This window comes from Dermacentor silvarum, chromosome 4 (genome assembly GCF_013339745.2).
Source record: "Dermacentor silvarum isolate Dsil-2018 chromosome 4, BIME_Dsil_1.4, whole genome shotgun sequence".
Lineage (NCBI taxonomy): Eukaryota > Metazoa > Arthropoda > Arachnida > Ixodida > Ixodidae > Dermacentor > Dermacentor silvarum.
In genome coordinates, this window is record NC_051157.2 from 44,643,563 (window position 1) to 44,666,122 (window position 22,560).

Here is a 22,560-nt window from a genome sequence, read left to right on the forward strand (position 1 = left end):
CGCGAGCTCACGAACCGCGCCGGCGGCCGTCGTCCGTGCATGACAGCACTAAAGACTGCTTGGCGAGCTACAACGAAATTACCAAGGCCCTCTGCCTGGCCCGCCGAACCTTCCCTCCGCCCAGCGACAAGCTGGACAGGGCGCAGGCGGTGGCCTTCAGGCAACTGCAGACGCTAACGTACGCTAACCCGGCACAATACCACAGACTACTACCGGAACATACCCTACAAATATATGCATTAAGGTCTGCCAAACTGGGATAGCCACTTTGACTCACATGCTCTGGGTCTGTAACAAAACCCGCACGGTACTAACTCCAGAACCCTTCCTCTGCGGTGGCCCGCTGCCTTGCGCAGCCCCAGCCTCGGCGATCAACTCCGGGCCGTCCAGCAGGCCCGCGAGGCGGAGGCGAGACAAGACCTCGACGTCCCCACGTGGGCGACCTAAGGCCCCGTCGGCAAAAGCTCTGCAGGACCTCAATAAAGTTGTTACCAACCAACCAAGTACAGTTGTGACCTCTGTGGTGGATAAACGTAAACATTGCACGAGATTACACGTTGCGTCGAAACAAAATTTCGCGCATCGCCGTTAGTTGTAAAGCGTTTAAAAACGGCTTCACTTTAAGCTTCGCTTCACGTACATTCCAGCATGTGCGTTGGATCTGCTTATTATTTGTTGTCCTTGTCTTGTACTTTCTTCCTTTTCTTTTCTTTATTTCTGTTTTCTGTATTTTGTTGATGTTGCTTTCGTCGCATGAATAATTTTTTTTTATCTTGTGCATCTCTCCTACCCTTAATCTTATTTCTGGTCGGCGGAACAATCTCCGGCGATAATTGTACCCTTTAAACACGCTCGGGCTGGTTCCTTTTCGGAAATCAAAGTGAGAAACTCTGTATCCGTCCTAAGTGTTTCTCGTTCCTTTCTTTCTTCCTCTGTCTGTGCCTTTCGTGCAGTATAATTACAGCTTGAGTGCTCCACGTGAGGATGCAGAATTAACTTGTGCAATGCTGAGAAGTCGCGTTATCAGGTGCACTGAGTTCGGCCCCCCATATTTTACGCTTTCGTAAACAAAGCGTGCGCTGCACCAAGTTTCGGATACATTCGCTACAATCTGCTTCACGGCTACGTGGTACTGGAGTGGAAGCTGCAGCTGACGTCAGCGCAGTCAGTGACGAGATCGCGCGAATTCTCGCGACCCTCCACGTCAGAATGCCTTCCACTCGGTCTCGAGTGTGTACAGTGCGAATCGCACTTGTCTAGAGTGGTTCAAGCTCACTCAAAGCGCTACACATCAGAATATCTTACTCGCACACTCATTTAAAGCGAGCGCACTCAAACTCTTAACCAGTCGATACAGTCTCTTAACCTGACAACAAAGCCATGGCGAGGGAACACTAGCGGCAATCATGCGATAAGAGCAGGCTGAGCTTTATCACGGTTGTTCTTTCGTTCCTTCCGCCAGTTCCCGCAGCCTCCGACAAAAAAAAAAAATGTCTGTACCTAAAAGCATTCTGTACACAGTGCTGGACCGACTTAACCAGTGACCGACTTAACGACTGAGGCGCTGACTGAACAATCGTCCAATACTATAACAAAGAGTTCTAGGCCAGTGCTATACCAAAGAAACTCCGCGCAAAAGGCTTTATTCGCACTAAGGTTCCTGAGGGCTACGGGCTTTCATGATTGTCTTTAAGAGCGCCCCTTTCTACCGCTGTATAGTGCATACGTAATTACTTTGTTTGTGCTCAGTGTGTCGTCCTATACTTGCGGGACACCGGGGTAGGTTAAGGTTAAGCCGGAGGTCATCTGACCATTCTGGAATGAACTACGCGAAATCAGGTACCCCAAGCAATATGTCCACCATTGCAGAAGCCACAACACTCTGACCAAATACTAACGTGATGTAGATTGAATGCGTCTTACACGCTCGCGCTGTGTGATGTAAGTGTTCACGTTATTTTTAAGTATTAAGTATTATTAGCACTTCGCAAGCTTTCACGCGCTTTTGCGAGACTGTTTACGAAACACAAGCACGTTATTATAGTAAACTGATGGCTGGTGAAGTCGAAAAAGAAAAGTGGAGGTTAAAATTAAGACAGAGTATGATAAAGCGTATACTATATTCCTGTAGTGATCAATTATGAATAGTCATTAATGATTAACAATATACTGATTCTATTTAAATACTGTTCCTTTTCACCATTCTTCAGTGGTTTGCGTGTGAGCTAGCGCTCACAACGCACTTAAATAGAGGGCAGGATTGGGGTTCTAGGCATGACGTGTTACTCTCAGCCCTGACAATAGCACGATAACACAGCCACGCGAATTCGCTCGGTTGCGTGGTTGTGCTGCGGAGTTATTGAATTCTTTTGGTTTTCGTCGAATTTCAAGTGAATTTCGTTTGATTGCGCATTCCTGCTCCGAAGTCATTCACAACGGCTGGGAAAAGAATTTCGTGCGTAGGAAGCACAAGTGGAAAAACTACGCGCGTGTAAGTTTCATACACGAAACAAAAATACGCCACATCTCATTTAGAAGTCTTCTAACCCGGGCATCTAGGCACTTCGCCCTATTGAAGGTTAATTTTCGCTGCTTTCCTAGTAGCTTTCGCGCTCGCGTCCTCTCATCTGCTATATCAGCGAGATTAGATTTTTTTTCTGCATTTCTCGCTGTTTATTCCAATATTGAAACATCTTTCATCAACTTCGCCGACAAACATACACGCTGTTGCAAGAATTCACAAGTTCTAGCAATCTCGTTCACAAAGGTGATACGCAAATCACTAGCCTCGAGCGCGTTGAGAAATCAGCCTGTCTCTATTCCCGTTCTAGAGCGGGCCTTGAACTCTTTGCCCTTCTATATGAAGAAGAAAAATAGGCACTTTGGTAAATTATATGAACTCACTGGTGCTTATGCAATAACCGACAGTCTGTCTTCTGTTGTATCGCTCGCCGAATGGAAACAGAAGGCGAAATTGGGCGCGTTCGCGAAGGGCATGCTTGTCACAAGCCCGAAGTTTCCCAAAAGGAACCCTGATTGGAATTGAAAACTGAGTGGCACGTTCCGGCGCACCTGACGCCAGGGAACCGCAGTTGCAATCTTTCCGGAGGAGTGGCAATACTTGGCAAAAAAAAAAAAAATGCGGGCCCAATTTTGTTCAATATGCGCGAATAAGAACAAGAGAAAACAATGTCGAGGTGACGGCGCTAACTGGAAAACTGTACAATATTTTATACAATTTCTATACAAACGATTCACCCCGAAAGGGCGTGGATTCTCCTGCGGACGCCGACATGCACGACGATGCCCCGTTTGCATTGTGTCCGCGCATTTCGCCCGTGTCACCAAACAAGAACTCGAACCGAGAGCGTAAAGAGATGCATAACACATGTAGAGAGATACAGGGAGGTGCGGGTTTCTGAAAAAAAAAGGAGCACTTTGACAAAAAAGTAGTAGTTGGCCCATCTGCATGCGATTCAAAGAGGAACAGCTTGTATTCGTCCGGATGTCGTGGTCCGCGGCCAGCGTCCCGACGCAGAAACTGCGGAGCGAGCAACTTTGACTTCATTTACAACGAAATTGATATTCAGAGGGTGAAGTGCTGTCGCCGAATTTTCGAACATCCCACCTGCAACTTCGTCCCCTCTTCGGCATTTGCCTGTTTCGAGGTACACAGCGAGGCGGCGTCCTCTGTCCTCCCTTGGCCCGGGGCCCTCGGAGCGGTCGTGCGCGAGCTTGCGTCGGCATATGCAGGCATTCGGGCCTCGAACTCGTTATTCCGCCGTGCGTTGCCTCTAGCAATGTAGCGCTGACTGCAAGCACGCACACTGTAGTGGCGGTAGTGAAACTCAGTTTTTTTTTTTTTTCTTGTTCTTTTTTTTTCACACCACCGCACGGCCACACGGTTTCCGGAGGCGGCGAAGCGCACCTGCCGCCGTCGCATACGAACTTGCGGGCTTCGGGCTTTTGCGTTGTAGCTTTCCGCTTGTTTTCGTTGCCGCTACCGTTGTACCCGCGGAGGTTTGTTTCAGTTTTTTTACTTCCTTGCTTGGACGGGTGCCACGCGCTACCGAGTTACAGCTGTCTCGGGGGCCGCCGACCCAACTCTCGCCACCTCCCCGCCGAACCTCTGGAGGAACGTCGGCTGGGAAGGGGAGGAAGGGCGGAAGGCTTTTGTTGACGGACAAGTACCAAGATTGGTTTTTAGAAAGGTCGAAGAAAGAGACAAGCATTTTGAACGTGCCTCCGCGGAGCGGCAAGCAAGTTCCAGGATTGCGTTGGGAGCAGTCTTGTCACGAATGCGACCTGCGCGCCGGTTATTATTGTTCGTTCTAATTTGCTTGCTTCCTTGCGTTTGTGACATTACGTTTTTCTTTTATTTTCCTTTCTGCTTTCACGAGTTCTTGACAGCATGTGTGATGGAAGATACGGTGTCCTTGTGGCGTGTACATGAGCGTCTGTGTATAGAGGAAACGTTGGCGGTTGGGTCGTTGCATGCAATGCGGCGAGCTTTCGATCGAGCGCGTCTGTCGAATTCATTCTCTGCACGAATTCGGTCACCTGAGAACTGAGTTGATTATTTTGTCAGCCATTACGAGATGGAGGTTCCCAGGTAATATCGCAATAGGTAGTGTCCGGCGAGGCGGTTGCGTTTGTGGCCGATGAATTTAACTCAACTTAGCAGACTCAACATACGGTTCAAAAGCAGGGTCTTGCATATGCAGATTAACGTGCGTCAGTCCGCTAATTTGCATAATTGGTCATTTGTACTTTGCATTGCTAAGCTGCGCATTTTCAGCGCGTCTGATATTACGAACGTTACGATCTTCTTCGATATCAGAGGATAAAATGAAATGGTGGGCCGCGTCCATGTATTTACGCGTTGTTAACACACCTTCTGATCAGTTATTTCTTGTTCGCGTTTCAATTTACGCACATGGTACAGGTTCTCGTCGAAAACAGCGTAAAAGTCAGACGGAACGGAAACGAACTCATGTCTGTTTGGTCACTCATGTCTAAAACCCGCCAACGTTGATCCTTAGCAAAATATAGACGTCCTGAGAAACTTGGCACGACGCTCAGTCTGAATTGTCACAAGCGCAAGTGCAGTTGCTCACCTTCTCTTGTTATTGCCTCTTGCTTTATCGCGTGTTGACTTTCGCTCACATTCTCACACTGAAAGTGTCAGTCCCACTATATCGTCTGTCCTCTTTGTTGTGCAGTATATATTATGGACACGAATCAACTAGCCCTGCTGCACTCATCTGAAACGGACTCTTTTGTTTGTTTGCTTTTTTTCAGGAAGTACCCGTTTTACTACAAGTGCCGGGGTATCAGTGCCAAGCGCTCATATGTACCATACAACAAGTGAGTACACTCCGTTCACTGTACGCATCCATACATCTCGCGTGTAGTATCGTTCCACAAGCCACGTGGTATTCGCCATCTTCTAATCAACCACAAAGTATTACGGACTATGAAATCTGAGAAAAAGTTTAATATATTCGCAGCCTCACAAGGCAGCCTGGTATTTGCATTTCGGACCTTCGTCTAGAATAAACTAACAGCATTGTCGCAAACCGCTACAGGGGAATTGAGTTTTTCCGGAGATCCCGTGGTCCGTAAACTTTTGTGATTGATTGTACGTGTGTGCATGTGTGTGAAGTCACTATGTCCGAACACCAAGTCTTACTCATTTCGTTATCGACTATCAAAAGCGCAGTCGTCGCACTTTCGGCAATCAGGCAGTGCGCGGATGCAGTAGGTCTGTCTCCACGCTGTAGTTTCCACGCAAAACAGTTAATCTACAAGTGTGCAGCTTTACTTTGGACCGGGTATCATTTTTACCGAACTGTTTACCGTGATATCGCTGTCACACTTGACGCGCTTGTCCTACCGGAACGCCGTGAACGTTGTATAACTACTCGGATTGCTAGTGTTGTCCTATGATAATCAGATTGCATGCGTGTCGGGAACGCAAGAGTACATTGTCGAACCGATGCGAGAACCGCCTACTGCTCTGGAATGCTCGATGACTCATGTTTAAGTAACGGAATGGATGAACTCGAGTAGCAGGATTCGATTCAACGATCTCCAACCAGGCTCGCCGCTATCGTTACCGGTGTTGCCTTGCTTGCTGGGTACAAGTTCGCCTAACAAACAATTCTGTTCTCACCAACCGATTCGGCTAGCATTTCTGCCGGCTAGTGTTTCTGTCAATAATCCCCTGACAATGCTTTATATATTCGTTGCTAAAGTGGAAAATATTATCATACTATCGTTAAAGTACGGTCACGTGAGTTCTGCGATACTTTAGTGGTGCAGGTAGGGCACTAAATTTCCCTTTTCGCGTAATGTCACCAGGTTGCTGAGCCCACTACACTGTGTCTTGTTAAACAGGAATAATTACGCCATTCACTTTTTGTGGCTTTAACACGCATGTAGGGCCGGTGTGTGAAAAGTGAAATGAAGTATTTTGAAGCGTGTTGCTTGCGTCTCCATCTCAAACCCCCTCAACCCTCCTTTCCTGTGAAAATGACTTTTAGAAAGAGAAAGGGTTGAAAATAACTGGCACTTAGGCACTTGTTATTGCAGAGGATATGGGAGGCGAAATAAATTCTCAAGGTGCATTGGTTTTTTCCAAAGTGGTCGTTACAGTCTATAGTGCTTAGCAAATTCAAATAGGGTTAATGCACAGAAGCGCGATTGACGTCAGTCCACGCGGCGTTGTGTTTTTATTTTCGCAGGGCTGAGCCAGTGTCTCTGAAGGAGCTGTACAGCGACGACGACGAGCCGAAGAACAGGCAGAAAACGCCGGTGAGCTTTCCTTTTAATATATACCACCAGGAAACTCGTAGTTACAAAGCTCGACCTCTTGAGTTTTGGGGTCTGTTCGGCTAACGTTGGGCATCGCGTACGCATTACTCCTTACGGGACTGTTATGTTTTGTAGGAACGGCCATGCGCTATTTGCATTTAACTTTTAACAAAATGTATACTAAATTGATAATTCAGATGGGTGGAGAAGCCTTCTTGCGGAATTCAGCGCGAGTCGTATACTGGTGTGATCTCTCGACTAAAGCGACTAACCGAGCACAGTGCGACGTCAGTTTTATCTTGCACTGTTGACTAGCTGCAACAGCGCGCGGTGCCAAGATTCCGCAGCTCTGCTGTCAATGTAGTAGTGGGCAAAATGGGATAGGCCGCCACCCACTGGCTGATGGTCCTGAAACGAGCCTGTAGCGGCAGTCATTAGCGCAATCACGAGACAAGCTCCGGCCGTGAATTTCACTCACAGTGGTAGATACCGTATATGCACGCGTATAACGCGAGGGCGGCGGGGACTTTCAGACCCTCACAAAGAAAAAAAAATTATTCAGTTATTACGTGAAGTGCTAAAGCACGGTGGGATGGGTGTACAGCAAAGAGTGAGGTTCGTTTGGTTCTGTGTTGCACGACCGCCACAGACCGCTAAGTGGCGTTGCGGGGACCGCAGCGCAATCGTCGGTTATGGGGGACTCCTAGGGTGTTTTCATATGCAAAGAACAATGCCCGATATTGAAGGAGCCGTTGAACTTTTTTTTTAACAGAGCTCAGACGTCTAGTGGTTGAACTCGACAAAAGTTCAAAGAATAACAACAATAATAATTAAAAAAACGAAAGAAAGACACGCGTTATATTTATGTCATGAACCAGAATATCGCACCAGGCGCGTTGTGAAGACGGAAGTTAGAAATCGAGAACAATAAAAAAAGAAAACGTTATGTTTCTAAAAATATGGTATAGCAGTGAAGGAGAGTGCTCTTCTTGCTTACGCATCAACTACACTCTCTTTCATAGACAGGAAGCGACGATGTTAGCGAGACTTCTCTCACAACTCCTAATCCTCTCTTAATGTGTTCCTAATGAGTGCGAAATAAATACGTGTGACGAAAAGTGAAAGTGAAAACGAAATAAACTGAAACTGACATTCTCCACCAAAAAGACAGTGCATCAGATATAAAATAAACGTACAGTTACGGGCGCTTTATAATCTGATGTAGCATTATATCTCATACTCTTATGTCGCAGAATATATAGACTCATGTATTACATGGAAGGCGTCGCGGATCTGAACCTATTTACCACAGACGTGCGACCAGCGGCCACAGAGCGCCGCTTGCGCTCGTGACCAAATCATGTTACGTCATGTATTGGAAGCACAAGGGTGCAAAAATAAGTAATCTGACGTAACATTACGTCCACGAGTTGCAGTTGGAAAAGATAAGTAGTTATTCCATAGAAAGCGTATTTGATTAAAAAGAATTGTACGGAAACCGTCGACGGTGATTGTCACTTTAAGCGAATATAGAACGAACTAACGCACGAACGAATGAACGAATGAAATAACGAAAGAAATAATGAACGAAATAACGAAATAAATAACGAACGAACGCACGAACGAAAGAAATAACGAACTAACGAATGGACGAATTAACGAATCAAATAACGAAAGAAATAAAGACAAAATAACGAACGAAATAATGAAAGAAATAATGAACGAACGAACGAACGAACGAACGAACGAACGAACGAACGAACGAACGAACGAACGAACGAACGAACGAACGAACGAACGGCAACGCGAGAGAGAGAAGAAGACAGAGCGAATGAACGAATCTTTTCCTGGCCGAGTCCGACCACCGACCGACCATTGACCAACCAAGAAAACGGCCGAAAGAGCCAAACAAAGCTATTCGATTTAAAACATCTCCACTGCCCGCGAAACGTGGGGAGTGACAATTCTATGCCCGCACTGTATTTGCGCACAGCTTTCGCAGCGTTACCTGCTAAGTATTGAATGGAGTGTACAACTATACGTGCTTGAAGAAGGCCCCTCGATAAGAAATAGTTAACAAGTACACTGTTTGTCTGCACGCATAAATCTTATACTATTTAATACTACTTCCAAACATGACATCCTTACATGCGGTCGGTCCACGGTCTCCGCTGCTTTTTTAAACGGGCAAATCAGCTTTTCCAGTTTCATTTCATTCACTTACGGCAACATTCGATGACCTAAAATGTTGTTCACTATAACAGTTATATATATTTTTTTACAGTTAAGCTATGACCCCCTCTTTATAGAGGACTCCTTTACTTGCTTGTGTGATTTTAAGGACTGGCTGTAGCATAAGATTAGGTCGGAGGAGGAGGCGGCGTCGTGTTGTCACTGCGAAGATGCTTGAGTCTTTTGTATTGCACTTAAGTTGCGGATTTCTGCAAAACTCATTCGCCCAATCTTCTAAGCGGTTATTGATAATTAAGTGCAAGAAATACACGCCTATATAGCAAAGGCGAGTCCTTGAAATCTACCGTGGAAATAACTTTCTCACTCATTGCACGCAGTACGTCAGAGACTCGGAGTGCGCGGTCGTATTGTATGCGGCTGTCATATATCCTTTGTTAAAGGAAACTTAAAGGCAAACATTTGAATATACTTCCGTTAGTTACATTACATTGCATTATTACATGTCCCTTCTAGAAATCTCATGACGTTGTTTCTTTTCCTCCAAAATAGTACTTATCGCAAGTAAAGAAGCTGCACAATTATTCCGCAATCCAAATCGGTCTTGACGAACGGTAACACTTACGCAGACATCCTAAACTGCGCTGGCTATCAAGGAGATCTCCCTCTTCCAGACGCTGTACTGCCTATTATGAGTCAGATGCTCGAATAAAATTCAGTGAGTTTTTTAAGAAAATCCAATAACCTTGGCTAAGCTGAATTACTTCTCCTTCTGAAATGTAATTAATTTTCATTTTAATCATCACTTTGTCCTCTATTTACCGATCGTTATATAGCGGGACATGTTACGTCATGGGAGCTAGTAGAGGATTTACGCACTGGCGGTGCCACAATCGTGTCCTTACATTTATATCATATGTCAGGATAGCTTAAAACGATTCCATTCTCTTTCCGTTCCAAATCCGCCATTAACACTCCATGACAGGTCAAAATGGCTCGGGCCCAGCCCATATAAACGCCCCGCCCGCCCATACGGGCTAGGCCCCAACCATTTCGACCTATCGCGGACGGCTAATGGTGGATTTGGAATAAAAACACACTGGGGGGGAATAGTTTTACGTTATCCCGGCTACGCTCGCGCTTACAAAAGCTCGACCTATTCTAGAGCTAAATGTCAAGCTTCGGACGTCTTGCAGCACAAACCATCATTTCTTCTTTTTTTTTTTTTAAGAAAGCTACATTTGTTGCATGCCTTTAGTAGACCTTTAAAGGCTGTTCATGTTCTGCTGTCCTTTGGAACCACGCTTTATAAAAAGAAAAAAAAAAGAAACTATACGCTGCTGCTGTATGACACGTTCCGTTTTCTCCGGCTTCCGACAGGAGGCGGTGCTAGCCTGGATCCGCGACAGGTATGGCGACGAGGCTCTCGACGCGTACGACCGGCGACAACTCACCGAGGGCTCGTTCGAGCGGAAGCCGGTCTTCTGAAAGCCCACCACCATGCCCCTCCTTCCCGACACACGTCCGCACGCGGGCGTCGCCTCTCACCTGGAAACCGAGCGCCCCCGTCTCGAACGGCCCGCGGCGCTGGGGTCGTCCAGTGGTCGTCGCGGTTCTGCGGACGCCCACGCGTGGCGCCACCTGCAAAACAACGTGTCCATGCGATTTGCCCAAATAAAGGCCCTCCGGGCCCCATAGCTGCCCCAATCCTACTTTGGTTACGTCCAGTATACATATTATATATAGCGTGCTAGCAGCCGCGGACACCAGTTGAGGTGTTCGCTGTTGATCACGTATGTGTAGTGTGTGCGTGTTCCTGGCAGTGAAATTATTTCTACAAGTCAAATGCTTCGCCTGTCGCGCTCCCGTCCTCTTCCTGGCAGTGTTTTTCTTTCCTCGGAAGCGGTACTTTAAACAGGATCTTTGCGGGTTGTGTATTTTGGGAGCGTTCATTACAATCACTCAGATTCAAACATAAATTAGCTCTAGGTGTGCTACAGTGTACTCGCGACAGTGCGCTTAAATCATTCAATAAAGATACAACCCTTGCATACTGCAAAGCGTCAATCGTGACTCAAGCAACTAATCAGTGTTGCTTCCTTTAGCATTGTTGGCAGCAGAAAATTTGCAGGAGGAAAACGGCTGCTATACACGTTATACTTGCCTTTCATCTTTAATTGGTGAGCCATCAATACACACAAGAAAAGTAAATAAAATCACGCAACGGACATACACAAGAAGGTACGCAAGACTCACAGCAGAGCGCAGCTTAGAGGACCTGGAGAAAAGTTTTGTAACCTTAACCAAATGCGATCCTTAACGATTTCCAGGTAACAGCTGGTATACGCACCCGATGCCAGATAAATTGTAAAACAACATAGTGCGCATAGGAAATATAGCAGGTGCACTGGAAACACAAAATCAGTGCATCAGACTACGTAAATCAATGAGAAAACGCCAAAGAATCTTTCTCGGACCGCATAAAGTTTACACCTTTAATTATTTGATTCTTGATCTTCGTCCATGAAACTGTATCGTCACTTTTCCTTTTTCATCTACAGTTCTCCTAGTACACGTCCTATCGCGTACCATAAGTAGTCAGTTTATATAACACCAGAGAACAAAAGGATTAATTTCTTTTAATACCCTAATAAAACTGAGAGCTCGAAAGTGCACTTTCTTTCATAATATATATGAAAAAAAAATATGGAGACGGCGGCTCGAACTATGTCAAAAACGAGGCAACTATTACCGGCGGACCTTATCCCCGCCTGCCGTGTGCAGATCTATATTACCGCGTAATTTTACACATATTGTCAACTTGTACGTCTGTAGTTCCTATAGTCGTCGGGCGGCTGTGTTAAAACATACCCTCAGGTATGCTCAATTTCTGATGCCAATAGTCGCTTAACTTCCCAATCACTGACAAACCCGAATCTGCTCCTTCGTCAATGGACGAGGGTTGCTAGCGCGAATGATACAGGCATTATGTCGCCTGTCGGTTCAAATTGCCACTCCTTCGTCAACAGGTGCCGTGTTGCTTCGTTCATTCTCACAATCGTGACTACGATTGTGCCCGACCTTCTTTTGCAACTCGCGAAAGTTTCACACTCCACCGCTATTCGAGGCTACACGCTTTCACCTTGTGTGTGTGCCTGTCACTCCCGCCATCAGCCTGCTTTAAGAGACTTCCGAACTTTTGGAAAGGATTCTTTTAACATTCCAGAAAGCGCAAACGCGGTGCACCTCGATTGTCCACGCACTTACGTTAAGTTCAAGCGGCTGCCGTTGTCGGCGCCTTATGAATCCTTATGCTATGATATCACTTTCCGTGTGTGTGATACATAGACACCGTTGTACGTGTACATACATATGCGAACGTCGGAACGGCCCTTTACGTTTCGCCTTCCACGCGTCATGACACCGCTACGCAGATTGACGCGAAGATGACCTGTACTCGAAGATAAAACATGTGCAAAATCAGTGTTCTTTAGTTTTTGCATTCTCTCTATACTGTGTGCGCCAAAGTAGTGAAATAAAAGCAACCGAAAGTACGACTATCGCTGTTCGAAGCCCTTTTCTGTCGAGTGACTGCACCTAGCGCAGCACTGACGTTCTATCATCATCTCACCTAGATGATGATGATGATGATGATAGATAGATAGATAGATAGATAGATAGATAGATAGATAGATAGATAGATAGATAGATAGATAGATAGATAGATAGATAGATAGATAGATAGATAGATAGATATCATGACTATCTATCTATCTATCTATCTATCTATCTATCTATCTATCTATCTATCTATCTATCTATCTATCTATCTATGTGACAGGGAGGTCAACCAGACGAGCGTCCAGTCTGCTTCCCTACCCAGTGGTTAACGGAAAGGGAGAACAGAAAAAGTGAAAATATCTTATAGTCCTCCTGTGCATCTGTCTGACAATAATAAACTTTCCAGTGTGCTGCTTTCAGTTCCCCACATTCCCACAACTCCACGCTGGCCTTGTGATTTTGTGGACGACATGACGCGTATACATTTGAAGTCTGCCAGATTTCCTGCAAAAAACCCTGATGTCCATGGCTTTTGATGCCGAGGGTTCTCCCATGAATCGAACAGTTTTTTTGCCGAAACTGTCAGAATCAGATGCGAGTTGACGTGCTTGCCTTTTCGTACTGGGAATACCGGCTTTCTAATATTTTGGCGAAGCACATTGCGTTGGGACTGACGCTGAACTTTAACGGGAGATCGAGAGCACTCCACAAGCTATGACAAAGAGCTCCTCCCTCTAGTAAAGGATATTTACTCAAAATCTGCCTTTGGAACACTTACACCCCGACCGGAGCAAGCCGGGACGTTATCTCACAACTGGATACAAAAGTATGTAGTTTCGAATACGTCGCAAATGTATGTAGTTTCGGATATGACCAGGGCAACTGGTCAACCACACCAATAAATTTGTGACGACATGCTGAATTGTCTGCGGAACTTCAGCTATATAGGATAATAGGAAGTCGTATCCATTCATTCATTCTTTATGATTAGAATACAAAGTATACAATTTGAGTAATTCGTCGTATGTACGGGAACAGTGAGGAAAGACAACCTGATCGCCTCAGTAACAAATACAATGGCCCTTGCCATTGTATTTGTGGTGCTTAGCCTTCTCAGCAAGGCCGACAAAGGTGCATTCATGAACGCTAGCTTCTCGGTCGATTCCTCACTGCTTCTTTCAATTCCTCCTTTCACTTACCCCAGGCCAGTGAAGGGGAGCAAACCGGATGCTCGTCTGGTTGACCTCCCTGCCTTTCTTTTCTCTCCGCACTGCATGAGCACGAACGAATTTCTTTTAAAGCCATCTCTTTCCCAAGAAGTTTGGCAGGGGACGCGCACAATCTAACTGTTATCTTGGCGATAGTGTAAATGCGCTTAAAAGACGAGGACGATAAGTGAAGACGAGACACCTATCGTCCTCGTCTTGTAAGCGCATTTACACAATCGCCATATGAAACCAACTCGCCCAACTATGTGTACTGACTAACTGTTATCGTCTATCTGCTTAGCGGACGACCTTGGCCAACGGCCACTTGGAAAGCACGTGCTGCAAGATCTCGCTCCAATCAACCTATTTTGGCTCAGCGGGATTGGCTTGCTCCACGGGTGGTCTCAAATCAAAAGTAGTTGTCGGTCTGCCAATGAACATGCGCTACTCGTGATCCTATATCTACCACCGAGCGCCCCTCCACTTAAAATGACACTGCGCTTCAGTCGCTCTCTGCGGATATTTCTACGTCGAATGGCTACTCGAGACGCACCTTCACTCCTTTGCCTACGAGCAGACGCCCGAGAGCACTGCTTACAAAATGTTTGCTCAGGAATCGTCGTGGAGTGTGACTGAAGAGCAGCAACCACTTCAATTGCGGTGCAGTGCTTCGATCCCCTCCTTAATACACAAGTTCTAGCGCTGACGTGCGTGTGGAGGCTCTCTAATTTCTTGCATCGAGGTTAGTTCGGGTTGGAGTGTCGAGTGTGAGCACGGCGTCGGTTGCGTTGAGCATTTCTGTGTCCCCCGATTGAAAAAAGAAAACGAAAAAGAACCGCGCTGCGATTGCTACCAATCACAGCGCGGCGCGCGCTGTGGAAGAAAAAGAAATGTCACAGTTTCGCCCTGAGGGCGAAGCAATGAATGCGATAGCAACACAGCAATGTCATACGAAGTAAGGTGAGCGGCTTTGGTAGCAATATGAATTGTAGTAAACATGAGCTGATTAAGTAAGCAGGTGTGCTGCGGCGTAAGTAGACCGACATGAAGAGAGACTCGATGACCACGAGAAGGCGCGTGTGAAACGGTGGTGTTGATGAGAAGCGCTTCCCGTGGGCAGCGCGTGCGAAGGGACACACCTGTAGCGCTGCACTGCCGATCTGGGCAGCATTACATGTGTAGCGTGCGTTGGAAAATGTGGCCCGACTATTACTAACTGAATGAACAAGCGTGGTGTGAGCGCGCACAAACAAACATGAATAGATCCCACTGAATGACTGCAGCCAACGACTGTCAAAACGCTGGCAGCGAGCGCATACACCGCGCAGCGGACGAAGGTACGTGCGGTCTATCGCTTCAACGGAAACTGAGCGGCGAATGCACGGCGCATAAAGGTCAGAGCCGTATGGAGATAAGAGACTGTGCGGGCGAGCGAGCGCGGTTGTTGGCAGAGTAGAAGTGCGCCCCCCCCCCCCCCCCCCCCGCTCCCTCCGGCGCTGACTTCCCGCTTCCTTGCTTGCCCGTGGGAGATTGAGTGCGTTCGCTCTCCGTGATAGCGCGCATCCCCACGCGCTTCCGCTTGGGCATACGGCGCGCGGCGAAGATTTTATCTATACGGAACCTCACGGCGACGGCGACGGCGATGCCGACGGCAGAAATCCGGTTGAAGTGTCCATATAATTGCTATCGCAATAAAAAAAAAGAACCATAGAGCTCGCCTTGCTGCGTAGCGTTCGCCGCAAGCGTTTCCCGGTAAAGATTACGGTTGCATAAGCTGCAGTTGCCGGGAAGCGTAAGAAGCAGTCAGGGATCGTTTAACGCTATCGCATTCTACTCTTAAAGACGAAGCTTAAGCGTCTCCCAAGTTTTTTTACCGCGCGGGCTGCCATACTACATATTATATTAAATGAATGCGTGCAGGCCTTTCCCGTAAAGAAGCTACATGAGTGGCCTCTGGAACTTACTATTCATGTTACTCTTCAATGGCATGTTACTCTTCAAGGATATGACACAATAATTCTGTCACAATAACTGAACGTGGTTTGAAGGGAAGGAAAGCAGGAGGGCTATCGATGAAGAAGGAGACTGTATGATTTTGTCAGCTATATTAGTGTAGTGACTGCGACCGTGAATCTGCATCCAGTCGACTTTGATGGTAAAATGGGACGACGTTTGAAGCTATAAGTTTATTTGTAGCGCAAAAGAAAAATATGCACACATTTTCAGCAGTACATTCTATATACACATTGGTTTTTTTTTACTTGTTTCAGCTGCTTCACAGAGTTTAGTGAGTTGGTTTAAACTGAATGACGTCAATGTTGGTCAAGTTGCGAACAGCCCTGATCGCATTGTGTATGGTCTGTAGTAGCTCATGTAATAAACAATCTGGTGTTTCTGCTGCGGGCGGCTTAAAAACCGCCATGGGTGTGTCGGGCTGATGAAAGGTAACCCGTTCTCTTCCTCTGAGCAGATGCGTCAGTGTAGAGAGAGAGAGAGAGAGAGAAGCAAGGAACGGCAGAGAGACTAGCCAGGCGAAGGTTGGGTTTGCTATCCTGCACTGGGAGAAGGGGATAAAGAGGAAAACATTAATAGAAAAGGGAGGAGAGGATGCACTAGTTGCATGCAATTTGAAGGTACGCACCAAATCAATAAGCCGTCGCAGAGACCTGTTGGCTTCAGGTACTGCAGCAACACCCTCATTGTTTTCTGCGCCGGCTACGCGAACGGCCATGGTCCAAGGGTTTTCTATTCATGAGTCCAGCCGGTTTATTGGTCACCTTCTGTGCTTTTTTTCCCGTTATGACATCCTGCGCCGCCTTGTCCGTATGTGTCGGTGTAGACAACACAGTATCTCCTATATAGACGCTGATGTCTGGTGCAAGAAGTGGCTGTTTACCGCTTCGAAATAGTGTTGTCTTGTTAGTTGTAATAGACGTATAGCCTCACGACGATAGGTCATCCAATTGCATGCGATGGAGGGATACCCGTAGAAATGGGGATGGAGAGCTGCGCCTGATGGAAAACGCTATTATTTTAGCTGTCTTTCTTGCTCGTGCTGAGTGACAAGCTTTTATGTTGTGGTAAGCTGGGCATGTTCTAGAAGTGTTGGGATCGGAGTAAGACGCGTTGGTGCCGCGTTCTAGGAGAGTTATATGATACAAATGTGAGTTCTTGTGTTAGATTTCGATGACTTCAAACTTCCGCATCTATCTCGATAGAACAAGCTCTTCTGAGATGAAATAATCCGATATTTTCCTGCACTGCAGTCGACACTTAACCGCTTAACCGGGGACGGGAAGGGGGAGAAAAGGAGAGGGGGGCTGGGAAAGTCGCCTACTAGCAATGAAATTTCAAATGGATCACGTGCCCGGTGTGCAACCCCCTGGCTACGCCACTGGTTCTGGCACCCTATAGGTAGTCGCACACAAGTTACTGCCGGGGTTTTTACAGCTAAGCTGTATATGACTAGGATCCCGGGATTTCTTCGTCTCCGTCGTCAGAAACCTCAACCAAAATCGCACAGGAAGGTGCGCACCACATGCGCCGCTTGGTTCCTTGCAGCACCACCACGTGGCGCTTGCCGCCACGCATCCGCGGCAGCGGCGGCGCCGGCCGTGCGGAGAAATAAAAAAAAAGAACCAGAAAGCTCGCCCTTGCGCATAGCGTTCGCCGCAAGCGTTTACCGCTAAATATTGCGGTTGAATAAGCTGCAGTTGCCGGGAAGCGGCAACTGTACAACGTCAATATGCACAACGGCGTAGTGCTCAGCCTCGGCAGGAAGCAGTTCAAGGCTACGTCACATTTGTCATCGGATCAGGTGATTCCACAGCTTCGCTGGCCATCTACCTTCACAGCGTGGATTGGAGCTCAATTTTTTTTATAACGAGATTAGCTGTCTTACGGCGACGTTATTGCTGCTGCAGAATGACGAAGGATAGGCGATGACACTCTCCTGCAACGTCATTTAGTCATTGGAAGCTTAACATTTCCCCTCAAACACCCCGCGTCCCCCTCCTACCTTCACGTCGAGGTCACGCTTGTGTGCATCGACAGGCCCGGAGGTGCAATCCAGGCAGAAAAAAAGCATGCAGATGCAACGAATATGTTGTAATCTATGTGAAGCGAAGCGGTTAATTAAGTGATATTCGATAAAATTCGATACATACAATTGTGTTTAACGTCGACGCAGCAATGTCATGTCCATGTGCCGGCTGCCGCAGCGCCCACCTGCTTTACCAAGATCGACTGCAACTATTGTATTGCGTGCACACAAGGTCTACTATATAGGTTGGTGACAACGTTACACCTCCACATAGGACTTTCTGCTAGGCTTTGACGATCACTTGAAACTACCTAAAAGTTCTTACTCCACGAGCGTGGATGAGCTCTAAACGGCTGGCGCTGCCAAGCGAAGCTGACACGAGACACTGGCAAACAAGACAGAAGAGGATGTTTTATGAAGCTGAAAGGGTTCTTAATAAGCTGAAACTTTAGAAGTAGCTAGCGCTAAAACGCAGTGCGTCTGCACTCTAACGTGTCAGTTGATTACGGGAACACAATAAACCACAACCGAAAACGGGAGAGAGAACGTTGACTGACGGGGCCGTTTGCTTCGAAAGCCCGTACTCAACCACGACGCAAAAGAATTCCGCTTGTCGGTAATTTTGCAACTGTGTAGTAAGGCATAAGAATTATTATTCGTCGCTCTAATCGCACTCGAAAAGTGCGACGTCAGCCCGCGGCCCCAATGTCGTAGCGTATAGTACGATTTCGTTACACTTCGCTAGTATTTAGGTATACACAGCTACCCACCTTATATACGCGGCGTTTATTCGTAACATCATCGTATACAACTACCTTATCTCTTAACAGAGGAGTGAGATAGCACAACCTGAGAACCTGACTGCTTGAACGCCTTTTTATGCACCTAGAAAAAAGGTTATATGTAGAGTAACGTGCTAAAATAACGCTTGCGTACGCAAATTATAACCTAAAAAATAGGCTTAACCTTGCACTCGGCCACGCAAGGCTTGAAACAGCGAAGCTGGGCGATCGTAGCTCAGAATTTTCCAGAAGTGCGCGCGTACTTTTCATCTTCTTACTCGTGATGATGATAATGTCTTTTCGCGCGTCTCGGACTTACGGCCGTCACTGCGCGTTGCTTAGCGCAGCTTGCAACACCGACACCGCGTTCTAATGCCGACACCGTGTTCCCCCGCGTTGTAATGCCGACAACGCGTTCCGCCAGCAGACCCGCTCCGTGAATGCGTCTCTCTCTCTCTCTCTCGCTCTCAATTTCTTTATCTCTCTCCTGAACATAGCACGCAAAACCTCTTCTTCACCTCGCAGAGCATAGGCACGAGCACGTGCGAACGCGCCAGCTGTGGACGAAGACGACGACGCTCGAACGCAATCATATGGTTCGCTTAAATGCATGTTCTGCAAGCGTGTCTATATATGAACTTGTTATTCTGTTCTTTTGAGCTCGTAAGCTCTGTTACATGTGAGGCAATAAAGAAAAAAAGTCTGTATAGCCTTGTGGTTAATAAAAGTTATTCAATCAAATAAAAGTTATTCAATCAATCAATCAATCAATCAATAACCTAGTGGTTACAACGCTCGCCTTGGGACCATGGGTACGCGGGTTTGAATCACGCCTCGGCAAGAAAGTTTATTTTCTTTTATTTATTTCTTCATTGCTGATGATGATAGTTTCTTGATACGAACCACAAATTACGGCTGGCTTAAACAGCTACGCTGTTAAACATTACTAGCCGCCCCCTGTCGAGTAAGCGAAGTTTGTCGTGTGTTTCTTCGGTGTTCCTCTGAATGAAGTGCGCTGGCGAGCACCACTTTGTGCTCGAACCACAACCGGTCACACGCACTGCAGCTGACTCCGAAGGAACTCGCATTGAAACCTGGCCGTTGCACCGAGGAAGTTGGCGCTAGCGTTGTCGAGGCGTGCACCACCGTTGTCTGGTTCTTGGAGGGCTAGACGACGCTGACGTTTGGCCTCAACATCGCGCTCCCCCAACTCGGGGTCGACGGCTCTTCGCTGACGTTTGGCTTCAACATCGCGTTCCCTCAACTTGAGGTCCACGGCTCTTCGCTGACGTTTCGCCTGGGCTTCGGAAGTCTCTCACGCTAGAATTGGCGCGTCGACGACGATGCCCTTTCCCGAGCGCGTTCATATGGATGGCATTTCCATGAAATTGCTTCAAAATTAAATCTGTTCGTTACGTAATGGCTCATACCCCCTTAAGCAATGGCTCATACCCCCGTAAACGCGGCCTCTCCAATACGACTACAGAAGAGAAGTGAAATTCTACGCTGGATTGATTAGCGGCAACGCAGCCAGCTGTGGAAGCAGACGACGACGACGAACGCAGGAGCAGTGGCACGAGCGCGTGACGACCACTTGTGCAGCTCTGAGAGCAGCTGGTTTTTTACAGCGAAGTTTTTATAGGCTAGGTTCCAGGAGATCGCGTACGGAAACAGACCGGAAGTAGACGCGTCGTGCCACCTTATGGCGTCGTATGAAAACGTCGGGATGGCGGCATTTTTAACTTCGGGACCCTAAAACAATTTCACAAGGTTCCAACGAGACTATCTCGATCGCAACTTCGAATCAAGCTGCCGAGTATGTGATCGCCGATGGTTCCATAACGACCTCTAGGAAACCAACGGCATACGGTCGGAAGAGCGACGGCAGAAGGCGGTGGATGTGCTGACGCGGTGCTTTCCCGGCGAGAATGTTGAGGAGTGAGAACCGCGCGAACGCGCTCGTGCTACTGCTCACGCGTTCGTAGCTGTCGTCTTCTTCCACAGCTGACTCCATTGCCGCTCATCCTTCCAGCGTAGAATTTCACTTCTCTTCTGTCGTCGTAAAGGGGAGGCCGCGTTCACGGGGGCATGAGTCATTCCTTAAGGAAGTATGAGCCATTCACTGTCTTACGTGACGGAGAGATTTAATAGCAGAGGTGATACGCGAATGTGTATGCGTAGCTATCGTCACGATTACCACCGATCAGGACAATAAATATGTTCGTACCTTTGTTCAAAATTCTGTCACCTATGTGTCTGGCGCTAAACAGCTTCCCTGGTCATCCACCTTCACAGAGTGGAATGGTTCATGAATTTTTTTAGCGTTACATCACCGGCGCAGGCTAGCGTATACCAGCTTCGCATTAAAAACTTTGGAACACTTCGTCTCAAGGTCATATTGTATGTGGACTTGCTCACTTAAACCCACGATGGGGGTGGAACTAATTCAGTGCTTCTGTATGATGTCACGCATACAGCGAAAAACTATAAAACGGGCCGTACGCGTTATTGTGCCCATGACGCGGCTGTAGTTTCAATCGTACTGCATCGCCTCGTACGTCAGCGACCCATACGTCAGCGACAACATTGGTGCGAGTGTATACCAGCTGGAAATGAGAGGCCGCTGCATGAAATCTATATTTTTTTTAGCCGAAACTCATCTCGCAGCGCGCTGTCAAGAAGGTTCTTTCGCACGAAGCATATATAAGCAAGGTAAATTCTGAGATGGCACGAGCCTGTTCTTTTTTTTTTTCGTTCTTTCTTCCTTTTTGTACCTGTCTACTCCCAACTCCAGCACCACCTGTCGCAACAATTCAGAACAAAATGGGAAAGTAATAACTACTGCGAACGCCGCTGCAGCGAGAACCGCGGATATATTTCCATCTACCGGAACGGGATTTGTTCTATTCAAGAACATATACTGCTGGAGGCAGCTGATCGATGCCCATTGTTAGCTCGTCGCGCGAATGAAGTGAAATGAAAGATGTAGAACTGAGAGCCGTTTACGGGGGGAGCCACGCAGAATCGTACACGACCACGAGCGTGATTTATTGAGCAGCTTGCCGGTCGACCAGTGCTCGAGAGAATGCCACGAGTCAGTCCATGTGTTCGCGCCCGGAACGTAGCAGTTTGCGCAAGCTGGAACGTTTCGCCTTTTTTTTTTTTTTTTTTTTCGTGCGTCTCGCTGCGACCGATTTATATGCCCTCAAATAATGAGGACTTAGTTGCGGAATTCCTTTGGGGTTTCCATCAATCGTGATTGCAGTACGACGGCTGCGCGCGTCGCTTTGTTACTACTGCTTTGTTACGACAAAGGCGCGAATGAATTCGTAATGCATTCAATCACACCTGTACATTGAAGTCCCCTACCATTCGTATTCCCGTTAAATAGACAGATCAAGCATTTCTGTCGAACCTATTGGAAACGCATTGTTAGTGGTAGGAAACACTACAACAAACGTATCAATAGAAGCGGCGATTATGAAGCGCTCTACGAGCGGGGCAACAGTGCACTCCTCCCATAGAAGTCCACTTTCACTCGCACCGGCGCTCCAATCATATGTACCGCCCACTGCGGTGACGTCACGTGCATGGACTGCGTCACGCTACTTATTCGGTCTCTTCGCTCAGTTTCTGTGTCAACGGCAACACCACCGCATGCGCTTTTGTTCTTCCCCCGCCAGTTGCCCCACTCGACACGTCGCGAGAGACGAGTGGCAGGTGTATATGCTTTGTGACGTCATATACTATATGTCTCACCTGAGAACGGCGAGTATGTGTCGCACTCGAAAAAAAGTGAAAGAACTGTCACTATACATCTTACGCGCTGATGGAAACTAACAGCCTCTTCCAACGCGTGTCGGAAAGGGAGGGTGAGATGGAAATACCTGCGCCTCCGCATTTTGGAGAACTCGCCACAGTTGGAGAAAAAAAAAAAGAAATCTAACTGTCGGCCTACACG

The 22,560-nt window shown here is 47.2% G+C and overlaps 1 protein-coding gene across 2 annotated transcripts in view; it reads left to right on the top strand.

The window, feature by feature from the left end:
- The window catches only part of LOC119449924 (uncharacterized), an 80,992-nt gene extending 68,435 nt beyond the window's left edge, over positions 1–12,557 (top strand). For both annotated transcript variants that reach the window (XM_037713214.2, XM_037713215.2), the window contains exons 3-5: positions 5,302–5,367; positions 6,747–6,816; positions 10,387–12,557. In XM_037713214.2, coding sequence (XP_037569142.1) covers positions 5,302–5,367; positions 6,747–6,816; positions 10,387–10,494 — 244 coding nt within the window. In that variant the 3' untranslated portion in view covers positions 10,495–12,557. The remainder of the gene's footprint in view (positions 1–5,301; positions 5,368–6,746; positions 6,817–10,386) is intronic.
- The last annotated feature ends 10,003 nt before the right edge of the window (positions 12,558–22,560 follow it).